At 48.4% G+C, this 15641-nt stretch overlaps 2 protein-coding genes across 2 annotated transcripts in view; both read right to left on the minus strand.

The window, feature by feature from the left end:
- ETV7 (ets variant 7) overlaps positions 1-10056 on the minus strand; it is a 29732-nt gene extending 19676 nt beyond the window's left edge. The window contains 3 exon segments of the mRNA XM_012646578.1: positions 8147-8178; positions 8180-8280; positions 9793-10056. Of these exon segments, the coding sequence (XP_012502032.1) occupies positions 8147-8178; positions 8180-8280; positions 9793-9798 (139 nt within the window). The 5' untranslated portion in view covers positions 9799-10056.
- A 3720-nt stretch (positions 10057-13776) lies between these two features.
- The window catches only part of PXT1 (peroxisomal, testis specific 1), a 34430-nt gene continuing 32565 nt past the window's right edge, over positions 13777-15641 (minus strand). Inside the window, exon 4 of the mRNA XM_012646579.1 lies at positions 13777-13881. Within this exon, the coding sequence (XP_012502033.1) occupies positions 13777-13881 (105 nt within the window). The remainder of the gene's footprint in view (positions 13882-15641) is intronic.

Below are 15641 nucleotides of genomic sequence, written 5' to 3' on the forward strand. Positions count from 1 at the left end.
GGCCAGGGGACTTACCAAGATGTCTCCAGGGAAGCGCGAGGTCACACAGAGCCTGCAGCAGCACCTGGAAACTTAAGGCCTGTCACCACTTTCTTTCATAACCCGCGCTCACTCCTGCTTCGCCTTGCATCCCATTGCCACCAGCACCTCCAGTCCAACGATAAGGAAGAGGGACCTTTTTGTTCGCCATGTTTTCAAAAAGAACTAAGATCAAAGGGCTTTCCAGTGGACTTGAGCCCCCAGGAATGACCAGGTCCCAAGCAGTGGGTGAGCCACCAGGGTCTCAATCAAACCTAGCAGCGGTTAAAAGGCCCTCACACCCGCAGAATCGCCACTCACACATCAACCGCCTAGTGCTGGACCAAATCCCCAAGCTCAAGGTCCAGGTTCCAGCTCAGCCCTTTGCTGACCAAGCGTCTTAGTCCATTTTCTGTTGCTTATAACAGAATACCCAAAACTGGAGAATTTATAAAGAAAAGGAATTTATTTCTCACAGTTATGGGGACTGAGAAGTCCAAGGTTGAGGGGCTGCATCTAGGGAGATCCTTCTTGCTGGTGGGGACTCCGCAGAGTCCCAAGGCAGTGCAGGGCGCCACACGGCCAGGGGCTGGGTGTGCTGGTATGCTAGCTTAGGTCTCTTCTTATAAGGACACCAGTTCCGCTCCCATGGTAACCCACCAATCCATGGACCCATTAATCCATTCATCTATGAATAACCCATTCATGAGCGCAGAGCCCTCCTGACCCAATTGCCTCTTAAAGGCCCGACCTCTCAATACTGTGACACTGGGGATTAAGTTTCAACATGAGTTTTGGAGGGACATTCAAACCATAGCACCAAGTCATCTCAGATAAGCCACTCAACCTCTCTAAGCCTCAATCTCCCCTCTGTGAAATGGGGCAATAATACTGCCTGTCTGGGCCCCCCTGCTGTTTGAGGGGCAGGGTGCTGCCATGGTCAGGAGCCCGGGCTACATACCTACCACCCAGCACTGCCACTCCTAGGCAGAGACCCAAGAGCTGGCGAACACCTCGGCCCAAAGACGTGTATCTCAGTGTCCACGGGGGCTCTGTTCATAAAAGAAAAGAACCGGAAACATCCTAAACGTCCATCAGCTGGAGAATGGACAAACTGGTATGTTCATGCTGCTCAGGACAGCCAGAAAGGACGCACAGCTGCTACACACAACACACGGATAAAACTCAAAGACACTATGTGGAGCAGGAAAAAGCCAGAATAAAACCATGATCAAGAACAGACAATGCTAATCTGGGGATAAAAGTCAGCATAGTGGTCACCTTTTGGATGGGAATTGGCTGGGAAGAGGCACAAGGGACACTTCTGGGGTGTTGGAAATGTTCTACATCGCACTCTGGGTGGTGGCTACACACGTGTGTACGTAAAACTCATGGAGCGCACACTAGACGTCTGTCCACTTGACTGTACGTAAGTTATACCTCGAAAAAAAAGTAAAAGTAAAAACAATGACAGCATCAACAGCACGGATGACGGTGGAGACCAGCTGTAAACTGTGACCTAAGACTATGCCTAAGTCTCCTCATCTGTGAAACGGGGATGATGACAAGACCGTACCGGCCACACAGAGCTGTCACAAGGATGCTGGGGATAATCAGTTTACAGAGAAGTGCCTGGCACGTGGTACGTGTTTTCCGAGATAACTGGAGCTCTGGATGTCGGATGAGGTGACACGTGAAAATCATGGCACAGGGGCCAGCACACCTAAGTGCTCAACACACGCCGGCAAGTGTCACCCAAGGCGTCAGTTACTCTCAAGAAGTCTCCCTGACCTAGTTGCCAGGATGAGCCTAACTGGACCCCCCTTAACAATCTAACCCAGTTCAACACCAGCTTCACCTGCAGACCAGCCCACGGCCTCTCCCCCTCTCAGCACAATCCACTGCATTTGCAGTTCCTTCCCATTAGCCGTCCTTGTCTCTCCCTGCTTGGTGGCCTGCTCACCAGGGATTTCAGCTCCCGAGACAGATCTAGACAGAGCGCCCGGCTGGGGCAGCCAGAGGAGCTGCCTGTGCAGGACACAGTTGGAGCTCGGTGCCTCCCCCATTGCCCCAGCAGGGCTGGCTGCGGGGGCTCCTCTCCGCCTGCCCAGGCCCTCCAGCGCCCTGTGGAGCTCCTGTACATGGTCACTGCTTCCCCGCTTAGAACGTCAGCTCCAGGAGGTGCACACTTTACCTGTCTCGGTCACTGCTGTCTCTCCAGCACCTAGAGCACTGCCTGGCACAGAGCAGATGCTCAATAAACATAAATTGCCTCAATAAGTGAGCTGAGCAAATCAGTGTGGGGCCTCCCCCAGGCCTCCTGGCCAATGCCCCCTTCAGCCCCCCACCCCACCCCCACCCCCACCCACAGCACCCTTTTCACTCTCTAGCTCAAGAAATTAAATTGCTCCCAACTAGCAAGCCCATCAAGTCAAAACCTCTCTGTCCTGGTTTCAAGACCCCTCAAGCTGCCCCTCCCCACTTGATCAAGCTATTTCCCACCGCTCCCCACCACACCCCTGCAGTTCACTAGGTCTAGTGACCTCCAGGAGCAACAGAGCTGGACTAGCCTTTAGCAACCAATCAGAACAAACAGCTTCTGTCTACCTTGTAGGGTCCCCTTGCAGGAAGAATGCAGGAACCAGTTAAAGGGCTTGGCCGGTACCCTAAAAATGGGAGCTGTGGTCACCTGATGTGCTGGAAGCTGTTGCTCAGAATCAACAACAGCCGTGGGGTCTGAGGGACGCAGGCTCAAGATTCAACTCCACCATTTCACTGGTGGGTGACTTTGGACAAGATCATTCGCCTCACTCTAAGGCCCAGTTTTCACATCTGTAAGGCAGGGATAACAAAAGAAGCTACTTCTCAGGCCTACTGAGTATATTTAATCAGACAATAAATACAACATGCGCGATACCCGGTCAAGAGTGCCAGCTCAGCAAATGGCCTTTAATGTGGTTATCAGCACCCTCGTTGCTGGAGCCTGGCCCGAAAACAGGGGACTGGCCTGTTACTGTGCCATGATGCCTACGGATTGTCACTCATCGCTGCTCTCAGTTTATTGCGTGTCACCGTGTCTTCAGAGACCCCTCCAATCTGCCACCCCGGTGCTTGGCCCCGTTGTCTCAGCTCACAATCCCTTCTTGGTGAGCTCACTGAGCTTTATGGGCATCCCCAGACCGTGGGGGCAGGGCCAGTGCATACAGCTGTGTCGTGTCCTGCACAAAGGCACCGTCTGAGGGGAGGAATGAAAGATTGGAGGTAAAATCCAGGCAGGGCGTTGCTTGCCTTCTTTCCAAATGAGGAGTCTTTTCAATTTGCACAAAAACGCACATGGTCTAGGCCCAGGCCCTGCGTTTAGGGAAGAGGGAGGTTCTCCATCCCCAAATTGATAGTTTTTGGAATTTCCCATCTGTTTGCTGTTTGCCATATTCCTTTTCATTGTCAGGCGATGACATCACTGTCAATACTCACAGCTTCCAGAGCATTCACTGCGAATCCCCATCCTCCCCACTCCACCCCACCCCTCTCTTCTACACCTGCATCCATCTCATTTTCTGCTTCTAACGTGCCAGGATCTAGGGCAGCATTTCTCAAACCACCTTGACCTCTGCCCAAGGTAAACAAGCACACTGCATATCGCGCCCCACCCACATGTATATAAATAGCCTGAACCAAGTGTTCACCAAATCACAGCTACCTTTAATATTTACCATGGACTCTGATATGTTCTATTTCATTTTTTAAAAATATTTATCTTGTTCCCTAAGATGATTTCACTTCCCTGGTGATTCTTGACCCACATTTTGAAAATAAACAAAGTATGGTCCTCAAGCCAGCAGCAGCGGCATCACCCGGGAGTTTGCTCTCAGCCGCTCCAGGCCCACTGAGTCCGAATCTGCGTTGCAGCAAAGTCTCCGGGAGGCTCACGTGCACATTAAAATCCGAGAAGCCCTGGTCTAGGATCCCAGGAAGCCACAATTATCAGCGCTCTCCACTCAGTCAAGCGCCAGGAATTCTCTTACAAGTGAACGATGTGAGCTTGACACAGCATCTAAAGTCTGCTCCAGCTCCCCAGAGGCCAGAAAGTGTCACCCCTGTCCCTGTGACTCTGAATACAGGAGGTGGTGCCGTGTGTCTCTTCCCAAGGCTCATCCAAAACGAAGAGCTTTGAAAGGCACCAACTTCAAAACACAAGACGTCTCAATTCCTCAGCATCCCAAGTGGGAAGTTCGCAACCTCGTCTCAGGGAAACCAGCTCCAGGGAACAACAAAGAGACTCAGACCAAGAACTGAGAGTCCTGGGTTTGAGGCCCCGTCTGGCCATTAGTGCCACAGATGACTCTCTGGCCCTCGCCGAGTCTCAATTCGCTGTCACTGAATGAGGCGCTGGTGGTGACCGTGTCTAAACTGCCTCCTCTCAAAATGCCCCCAGGTTGCCCCTTGAGGGTTCATCCCCTCCCAGACACACTCCCCTGTGACCTCAGCAGGACCACACATCCTAGGGCCTTCCCTGACAGCTGTCCCCGCCCTGCAGCTGTGTCCCTTCACAGCTCCTGGCTCACCCCAGCCTTGGGCAGACCCTCGTGGCCACAGACCAGGGATGGGCAGTGAGATCCTCTTTCTGTCCCCACTTTCTTACGGGAAGCGTCGTTGTGAGTCTCGTGGACACCCTGCCGGAGCCTCACGGATCTCGCTGCTCCACCCCAGCCCATCTCCTGTCACTGCCACAACAAAATTGTCCTCAGGGTGGCCTTTCCACTGCTCTACAGCACATCTCTGTCAGGCAGATAAACAGAAAAGTGAGCTCTGCAGGCGACGGCTTGTGTGCTCCACGTAGCGCCAACCCGCAGAGCCAGGCAGAATTGGCCCTGTTTGTCCACTTCCTGCTGGGGCCGATCGGTCCTGACTATTAGAATGGAGGCTGGAGGAGAAGGAGGGAATGGGCAGGCGACTGGGAATAAATGCCAGAGAGACGCCCAGAGATGGAGATCCAGTTTCCAGGACTGTGGGAACAGGAGGTTGGTACCACCCCAGCCAACTGACAAGTCACACCCTCATTTGGCATCAGCGGTTTGCTTATTTGGGATGTTGCTGACAGGAAAATGAGTCATGTAGTGTACTTTGTCTTTTCAGACTGTTAGATATTTACTAAAGGCATTGTGTTGTCTGAATACTTCCAGAAGTTCCAATAAACATGAGTCATGGGATCTAAGGGGAGATGTAGAAGACGCTCTTGGGCCCCGCCCCTGGCTCTCACCGCTACACTCTGAAGGCCACCCAATGCCACACCTGACTCTGCCCTGCGGCTTCCTTCTGGCTGCAGGACCCCTCAGCCAGCGCAGAGGGTAACTTGGAAATGCTGGGGAGTCAACACCCCCAGAAACAGCCTCCTCCCATCACAGATGGGAAGTAAGTGGATAAAGCCCGACCTCCTTACCCCTGGCTTGGGGTGACTCAGCTGTGCTCTACACTGTCCCCAGAAAGCCCCACAGGACTTGAGCTCCAGTCGCCTACAGTGCTGACTGGCCCGAGAGAACACTTTTTGGATTTCCTTCTCTTCTCCGTCTTTCTTCCCCACCCCTCAGCAGTATTTCAGGGTCTGCTTCTGGGGAAACGTAACCCGAGGCAATAGGACTAGTACCTCGGGGGTTCTAACCTAGGATAAAATAGGCCACAGCGACCTGTACCCCAAGTTGTACAGCCGGGGAACAAGCTGCCCTAAGAGGGAGGGACTCCTGTCACTAGAAGTGTGTGGGAAGACCTGGTGACCATCTCCCAGGGGCCCACCAGAGGGGTCCTGCATTGGCTGGAGGTCCTCATGTCCTTGACGAAGATGTCTAGCGGTCCATTCACTCGTTCAACAAATATTTAGTGAGCTTCTGAGCTTGCGAAGTTTGGCCTTATGGAAATATGACTTCCCAGTGCTCCGCCGAGGAGAGTTGCAGATCCTGTGTTTGAACTTCGTTCTTAGGAAGTGTTTCTTAGAAGTTGTGTTAAAATTTCTATCCTTGTGCCTTTAGTTAATAGATAGGTGTGTATCTTAACATCATATTAAGTTGTTCTTTGTTTTATTTGTTTTATAACCGAGGTTCAGAGAAAACAAGAACTCCAGAAGTCTTTTCTCAAAGTATCTGAAAATGCAATCACGGCGGGTACATGATCTTAAACTTCGACAGTCTTACCAATTCTCACCCACTCCCTGTCCCAGATCTGACTCCACCCTCACCTTCTAGGCTTCCCTTCAACCTCAAACCACCCCTGCACGTCCCCAGCGAACACACATCTGGGTCCCCATGACAAACACATAAACAAAAGAAAATGCACTGTTCAAAAAATTAAAAGGCTTACAGATTTGTATTTTCCAAGGTGAAGACTAAACCTTCTAAACCCCCACTTCTCCTGTACCCTCTCACCCAGCAACCTTGAGCCAGCCCACGGAACGGAGGAAAGTGAAGGTTACGTGACCTTGGGCAAAACACAGTTTCCTGGGCCTTGATTTCCTTATTTGGAATACAAGAGAGTTAGTTGATGCAACGAGGGTCTCTACCCGCTGGACATTCTAGGACTTGGTGAGTGGGACAGATTGGAGCAACGGACCCAGTCCTCGTAGAGCTCTCCCGCCTTCTCCCCAAGTGGGGTTGTCACTTCCCTCTGCCACTGCCCTGTGGCACCAGGGCCTTTTCTATGCTCCTCACTCTCCAGAGCCTGCTACGGGGCGAGTCTGAAGTGTCAGTCCCAACTTCCCTCCTACTGTGGAAAGATGGGCGTGTTCCCCACTAAAAGGATGTCAGGCCATGGAGGGCAGAGGTATGTAGGCCTGTGAGCACCTTCTGCTCAACCCTCAGCTCAGTCCTGTCAGTGGCTCAATAAGCAGGTTGTGGCCAGGAAATCAGAAGGGAGTGAAATCAGTAAAGCAGGGTTCCAGCCACTGGGCCAGCTGGGAAGGAAGTGTCCTGGAGACTTCACAATCCAGCTCAGATGTGGCCACAGCTGCTCCAAGACTCCCACCCAGATCAGAGACCCCAGCCAGCCAAGCTGCCCATCTGCCGATTTCATGGCTCGGGAAGTGCATTTTTAATAATAAATCTCTTAGAAATTACCAGCAGGACCAAGGTCTGGCTTTAGCATCCATCAAGAGCCTGTGTGATCTTGAGTATGTCACTTAGCTTTTCTGCCTCTCAGCTTTGCCATTTGAAACACAGATCTACAGCCTGCTCCATGCTTGTAAGTTTCCTCAGGTAAGAGCCCTACTTAGGAAAAGGAAATGAAGAGATGGCCAGTATGTTCCCATGGTTATCTCTGGGTAGACTTGGCAATTCTATATATTTTTCTTATGCTTCTTTGTCATTTCCCAATTGCTGACAATAACCACATGCTAATTTTGTAACCATAAAAATTAAACATAATTATTTAAAAGAGGGTTCTACGTACAGACAACTACATACATAATAAACATACACTGTTTAGTCCCATCTGGTTTTCTCACTGGCAATGTCCCCAACTCTTTGTCTTTAGGCTGGAAGGGACCCGATGGTTCATTTGATCCCAACCCTCATCTTACCAGTGAGGAAACTGTCTGCCCCTCACACTTGGCCATGTCACCTGTGCACCTTCTCTGACTTCCTCACCAAGAAAAGTTAAAGAAAACCTGGCAAAGATACAGCAAACAGAGAGAAGGTAAGTCCTTAGATAAAAAGAGTCTGTACATCATGTTTATGTTTATAAAATTAGCTTTTCTATTTGTGACAACACAGATAAATCTGGAGGACATTATGCTAAGTGAAATAAGCCAGGCACCGAAGGACAAATACCACATGTTCTCACTTATAAGTGGAATCTAATACAACAGAACTCACAGAAGCAGAGAGTAGAATAGTGGCAATCAGAGACTGGGGGTGGGGACACTGGGAAATGTTGGTCAAAGAGTACAGAGTTGCAGTTAGGAGGAAGAAATGATATGCATTTAAGGTGATCACTATGTTAATCAGCTTGATGCAATCATTCCACATTGAATACATATATCGTAATATTACTTCGTACCCCATAAATATGTACAATTATAATGTATAATTTTCAATTAAAAATTAATTTTTAAAAATCAGCTTTTCTCCTCCTATCTATTTACGGAGTCTTCCTGGCAGCTTGCAGATTCCCCCCACCCAGCAGGTGCATTTGAGCTACACATCTGGCTTGGACCTGGCTTCCTCGGGGTGGCACGGCTGCCATGGGGCTTACAGGCGAACCAGCCAATGCTCCCTCCTAGGAGAAAAAACCAGGGCAGTCAAGGAAGAGCAACTTGGTGAAAACTCAGCCATCTTTAAATGTATTAAGAATTTTTTTTTGGAAGGGAAGGAGTGTTCATCTCTACCAAAAGACTGCATCAACTTCAAAGGTAGGAACCATGTATGTCTTCAACCTGGCACCATCAACATTTTGCACAGAGTGGATACTTGATAAATTTCATCCTTTTAATCCAAGCTTTCATGCATGTGCCTAACTCTACCAGAGTGATCTCCTGCCAAGACTTGACTTGAAAGATTGAAATCTGAAGGCCTAGGACTACTCACTGGAACCTTGATAAGAGAACCCAGGATAAAAAGGCCTTAAATCGAAACAAACAAATAAATACTATTTTCGAAAGAGAAAAAGAAAGTATAAATTCTGAGCCCTAAGGTCTTGGCAAGGGAAGTCTGTCTCTTTACAATTTTACAAGCAGCATAGACCCCAGAAGTCATCTGGTTCGTCCATCAGGGTTGCAGAATTCAAAAAGTGAAAAGATTTTGTAGAAACAGGAGGCTCCTTGGGTCTCATGCCCACCACAGGCGGCCATACCATGGAAAGGAAAAGTGAAACCTTTTCCAGCAAGAGTCGTTTTTTCATTCTAGTATCTTCAAGAGCTTACACTCATCTCTCTGGGTCTGAGGACAGAAATCTGCAGTGAAAGATCTTTGGAGCTGGAGCCAGCAAAGCAAACTCCAGAAGGCTTGGCTGCTGCAAAAGGGGATTCAACACCTTTTGGGGTAGTTCTCACTTCATTTCTGGCTGGCCCCTTCCTCCTGCCCCAACTGGTGCTGTTCCCCAGGTAACCAAGCCTCAGAGGTTGCCACCTGGTGGGGGAAGGGGGTTTTTCCTTGCTGCAGAAGGGACTCAAGGCCGAGGACTTGCAGGAGGCTCCCTGTCTACTTCTCTGTCCTCCTCCACGTAAGAGGAACGGGAGAGGAACGGGAAACTCCGGGGCTGTAACTGCCTGGGAAATGCCCAGCCAGGGAGCTGCTGAGGGTCATACCTCTGCCAGGAAGGGGTCTGATAACACGGTATGGACCTTGGAGAGAGGGGAGTGTAGAAAGGCCGTGGGGCTGGGACTGGGTTCCAGCTCTAGGGGCAGTTCTGAGGCTCCTAGGGAAAACCGCAAGTTGGGAGGGACTGCTAAGGGGGAGGGGGTCACAGCATGAGTGCGTTTGCCGGCTGTGAGGACCTGACTTGTGCAGGAACCTCCATGGACCTCACGTCTGGTTGACATAGAGGTGACAACCACGACGCCTTCCAAATTGTATGTGACATGGGGCGGGGGGAGGGTGGTGACAAGTGTCTGGAGGTAGAGGGGGAGGTTGGTGAGGGATGGATGGTGAGGTTTAGGAATGTGATGGAAAGTGAGATTCCAGCCAGGAAAAAAGTCCGATAAAAATGGATTTGGAAATTGAGGTCGCGGAGAAAGGATGGGGTGCAGGCGGTTCCGCGTGCGCGCTGCATGTTCAGCCTCCAGGCTCTTACCTGCATTACAGGTGGAGGTGAGGGAGCCAGCCGGCTCTCTGTCGTGAGCGCTCGCCTGGCTGTAGCTGCTGGGGCCCTAGGCTTGCGCTCCCCGAGACCTCCTCCCGCAAACCCCTAACTTGGCCCCGAGAACTGGCAGGTTGCGAGGGAGGAAATCTCTTTCGAGAAGCGCCAGGGCGTGTGCGCTCGGGTCCCCAGGCGAGCAGGCGCGCGATGCGCTAGGGTCATCGCTATCCTTCCCGGAAACGAAAACGAAAGAGCAGGATCCGGCTTCCACTCCTGCCCCAGCGGGCTAGCGGAGCGCAGGGGCTACGCCTGCGGGAGCGAAGCCGCCGAGCGCCGCCCACTCGCCCGCCCGGGAGGCGTGGGGCCTGCTGCCAACCTCCCGCAGGTGGACAGCCCCTAGGGCAGCCTCATCCTGGCTCCAGAGGGGACAGAGGTGGGATTCTACGGGATCTGAGAAGCCCAGGGAACCGCTGGTCCTGGGCTCAGGACCACGACAGGCCAACTTCAGGTCGCCCCTGTGCGTCTTCGCAGACGGATGGGAGGGGGCCGCCTAGGGGGTCTGCATGGACCAGGTGCCTGTCCCCTTAGGGAACCCCCACGACCCCGGTCGGTAACGCCACCATCGGAGACGCTGTGGTGCGCCTCCTGGCTGAGGTCCCAGTACTCAGAGGTCCCTATTGACACCTCTCCCAGGCCTCTGGCTGCTCCAGGGTGGTGCCCGCTCACCCGTCACTGTGTCCGCCTGCCTCAGCTCCCTATGCCTTGAGGGGAAGCCGAGAGAGGCTGTAAACCCAAAAGCAAACCAACACATGCCAAAGACAAGGAAAGAAAAAGGGTTAAAAACGTTCTGCTGAAAATCTGAGGGTGCAGATGCTGTTATAAAGAAGGGTTAGTGTTAGCATATCATAAGCTCAAGGCCAGCAGTAAGAAACCAGTAAGAACAAGAACGAGGCCAGCAACTCAACAGAAAAATGAGCAAAGGATATGAATAAACAGTTCACTTAAAACAAAATGCCAAACAGCCCCTGAACATAGAAAAAGACGCTCAGACTAATTCATTATTTAAAATCTGCAAATTAAAGTTTTTCTGAGGTATCATTTTTTTACCCATAAATTTGTCAAGAAATTAGAAGTTTAATAACATAATCTGCTGGAGAGGCTTAAGGCAACAGGCACTCCACTGGGAGTTCAAAGCGGTGCCATCTCATGGAAGGTATTATGGCAGGATCTAGCCAAGTTATTAATACAAGTGCATTTAGCCTTGACCTAGCAATCCTACTGTCAGGTATTTATTCAACAAATATCCAAAATATACATGGTTATTTATTTCATCATAGTTTATAACAGCAAATGATTAGAAATAACTCAGGTGTTCATAAAACGGGACTAATGAAATAAATTATGGTATATCCATTTTAACAGAATACTGTGCAGAATCTGATGACACTCTGTGGGCCATAGCAAGCTCTCCAAGAGGCAGTACAGCATAGCAGTTACGAATCTGGATTCAGGATAGCTGCCAGGGTCAGAATCCCAACCATGTCACTCACTCCCTGTGTGCCCTTGAGCAAGTAGTTAATCTCTCCACTGCCTCTCTAAATTAACTACTGCCTCAGTTTTGTTTTGTTTTTGTTTTGTGAGACAGAGTCTCTCACTCTGTTGCCCCGGCCAGTGCCATGGCGTCAGCCTACCTCACAGCAACCTCAAGCCATCCCCCTGCCTCAGCCTCCCAGGTAGCTGGGACTACAGGCATGTGCCACCATGCCCAGCTAATTTTTTCTTTTTAGTAGAGACAGGGCCTTGCTCGTGCTCAGGCTGGTCTCAAACTCCTGACCTCAAGCCATACTCCTGCCTTGGCCTCCCAGAGTGCTAGGATTACAGGCGTGAGCCACCATGCCCAGCCCCTGCCTCAGTTTTCTTAATGCTAAAATAAAGCTAATAATAACACCTATCTCCTAAGTGCTATAAAGAGTAAGTGAGTTAACATTTGTAAAGCACCTAGAATAGTGCCTGATCACCATGCTAACCAAAAAAAAATCAAGGTACAGAGCGATTACATAATATATATATATATATATATGTGTGTGTGTGTGTGTGTGTGTGTTTATTATTTACACAAAGAAACTCTGGAAGGATACATAATAAACTATAAACATAACTGGAATTCAGAGTAGAAAATAAGAGAGGGTTTTCACTATAAACGTTTCTATATTTTTTTTTTTTTTTGAGAGAGTCACACTCTGTCACCCCAGCTAGAGTGCAGTGGCATCATCATAGCTCACTGCAACCTCTCCTGGGCTCCAGTGATCCTTCTGCTTCAGCTTCCCAAGTAGCTGGGACTACAGGCCTGCGCTAACTCGCTTGGCTAATTTTTCTATTTTTGGTAGATGGGACCTTGCCATGTTGCTCAGGCTGGTCTTGAACTCCTGACCTCAAGCCATCCTCCCACCTTGGCCTCCCAGAGTGCTAGGATTACAGGTGTGAGCCACCATGCCTGGCCTGTTTTGATTTTTGAACCATATAAGTAAATACCTATTCAAAAGAATAAAAAATAAATAGAATGGAAGCATTAGGGTCTATTCCATGTCAGCCAGCCCAGCCATAAGCTCAGTGATGACAGAAACAAATGGGCAATGCCTGAGAAAGACTTAAAAGATGGGGACATTTTTCATCAGAAAGACAAAGGCAATGCTAGGTACAACCAAAGTTTACAAACCAATATGAACAGGAATAAGTGGAATCCCTCCTTCACAAAAGAAATATGCACAGGTGTTTCATGCTTAATAACGTAACAATATTTATTTCATTTTCAAAATTATTATTTTTTAAATAACACTTTTCCTATGAAGTTGAGATGCATTCAATGAACTTTTAATTAATAACAACAAACTTTTTTAATACTTGTAATTCTTTCAAAAGGAGGGAGAGAGGGAATTTGAGGTAGACAAAAAGGTAACAGTAGAAGAATAAAGGTGAAAGAACTGCATAAGAGAGGGCAGGAGACAATGAGCAAAATAAAAACCGACGAAGGGCCCACCAACCAATAATAGCAAAACCATCCAGCAATAAGAAATAGTTACAAGTTTTTGTCTTGTGATGAATTCCTAACTCATTCAGGCCTTGCACTCCTCTAGAAGGCAGGACTGTTGGCCAAGGACTAAGCACTCCCTATATTAAGCAGGCAAGCCTAAAGGAGGACAGCAGAGCAGTAAAACACGCCTGCTGGCAGGGTACGATAATAATAATAAAAAAAAATCCAAGTGGTTGAAGAAGATTGAAGGGGGTCACAGAGTAGTGAGAGGATAAAAAAATGAGAAAAGAACTTAAACGTAGAATCAGAGCCTGAGAAGTGTTTGGAGACACCAACAGTGGTGGTGGTGGTAGTGGGGCCTCCAGGCACGGAACTGGAAATGCAGATGGACCACAGGTTGGATTTGAGTTTGAGAGACAGAAGGTTTCCTTCTATTTTCCAGAGAGGGTAGGAGTTGGGATCGGGGTGCTGGAGGTGGGGAAGTATGGCTGAGAAGGAGAAGCTGGCATTGCAGATCTGGACATGGGTAACAAGAGTGCGGCCAACAGGTCACTAGAGAGCATGGTACCCAGGAAGAAGCCCACGAGAAAGTACCCATTTCTGTGACTTCTGCTTTGAGGACGAGGTTCTATTAATATTTTATTCATGGAAAGAAATGCTCAAAATTCCTTTATGAGGAGCACTGAGACCATCCACAGTACTGGTGTTTTCTGGGTGGCAAGGCCCCCCGGGTTCCTAATTACTCCTTGGGCTTCACCATGAGGCAATCGCAGACATCTAGCTCGTTGCTCTGAACAGACAAATGATTCTCCAATAAAACAGGCATAGACCAACAGTGATGGGTGAAAATAGAGGAAGATGGAGAAGGTTGTCTTCCCATCTGTCCCAGTGGGATTCATGCTTCTTACAGGATAGAAGGAAAACAGAATTTGACATTTACATTCCTTTTACAGCAAATGGTTATTCAAAAAAACGTGCAGGAACACCTGAACTCTTCTAAAGAAAAAGATGACAAAACGAGCCCGTGGATCTCTGCCATCCTGCTGAAGGTCCTGTTTAAAAAGAAAGAGAGAGAGAGAGGTTAAAAAAAAAAAAAAAAGAAAGCGAAAGAATAATCCAAAGTTAGAAATTTAACATTGGAGTTGAATGTGATGATCAGAAATTTAAATAAAAAGAAATTTAACACAAAATAAAATATTAATCAATCAATCCTGCAGATAATCTTCTTGGGTTGTTTTATCAATTGTATGAGTTGAAGGAGAGTCCCTAGGTTTGCTCCATATGTCCATATCCTCCACATCACCTTGAAAGCTTTCCACTGGACGTGTTTTTCCACCTTGACCATCAGCAAGTGGGGCCCTCTTTTCAGGGCTGAGAACCTGTCCCTCTGGCTTCCTCAAACACTTTCCTAGGCCTCTCAAAGAAGCGAGAGAGTTTGCTTTGGGGCTAGAAGAATGGATAGGACTTAGATGGGCCAAGAGGTGAGGCTGAATATTAGGAAAACTGGAGGTTACAAATTGCTCACCAGGTTTGTGGAGCAGTAAATAAATGCCACAGTTTATGTGAACTTCGGGAAAAGGAGACACAAATGATCTCCCTGCCCCTGCCCGCTGCAGTCTGTTCTCTACACAGCCACCTCAGAGGACTGTTGAAATGTGCTCAACACTCTCTAATGGCACCACCTTACTCAGAGGAGAAGTCTTTTTGGCGGCCTCAGGAGGCCACATAATCTGCCCACCTCCTGTATCACCATCTGATCATATCTTTTACCACTTTCTCCCTCACTCAGCTTCAGCCACACTGGCCTCCTTGCTGTTCTTCAAACATCCAGACAAATCCCTGCCTCAGGGTCTTTGCTATCCTCCTGCCTCCCATCCTCTGCTCCTGCCTGCCCCCACATCCCCTGCTCACCATCTCTTTTAAGGTTTTGCTCAGAAGTCACCTTCTCAGTGAGGCCCTCCCTAGACATCTCTACTGCAAACTGCAACACCCCCAACGTTCCTCCTCTGTTCCCTTGCTTTATTTTTCTCCAAAACATTTATCACTATCTGATAAACCACATACCTTATTTGTTTGTTTATTGTTTGTCTTCCTCATATACTCCTTGAGATCAGGGATTTTGTGTCTTTTGATCACTGCCATATCTCCAGTACTTGAAAACAGAGCCTGACATATAGCAGGTGCTCAATAAATATTAGTTGAATAAATGAATGAATGAATGATAAACCATTAACAGCAGGCTATGGGATTTAGACTTTGTCCTGTCAGTAACTGGTAATCATTATTTTTTCCCCTTTTATAGTTGATATTGGTTAGGAAAACTGAATGAATTTCCTCTTAGCATGGCAGACAAGAAAAAGTATAGAACACTGAGTCAGATGCTCATATATTTAAATTCCAGTTCTGCCACTTAGAAGCTGAGTAACCTGAGACAGGGTATGTAATCTCTTTGAAACTCAACTGCTTCTCCTGAAATACTTATGATAGTGATTTATAGGAGTACTCGGAGAATTCAATATTAAATAAAGCATGTAAAAGTGTCCCAAAGAGTACCTGGAAGAAATTGTTTAATAAATGTTAGTTTCCCTCACCTCTTTCTAACAAAGAGATTCCCTATGTATCACTGTATCAGTCTGAGTACCAGAGGAGACAGATAGCACACCCAAATTAGGCTAATTCGAAGTGGGTTAAATAAAGAAAACTATCTAGACTATCCACAAAGAGAAGATAGTGGGAAACCACAGGGGATGGTGCGACACCCCTGCATGGTAACAACAGTATGTCGCCACTCCTAGGGCCTGCAGAGACAGAG

Source organism: Propithecus coquereli, unplaced genomic scaffold (genome assembly GCF_000956105.1).
Source record: "Propithecus coquereli isolate 6110/MARCELLA unplaced genomic scaffold, Pcoq_1.0 Scaffold248, whole genome shotgun sequence".
Classification (NCBI taxonomy): domain Eukaryota; kingdom Metazoa; phylum Chordata; class Mammalia; order Primates; family Indriidae; genus Propithecus; species Propithecus coquereli.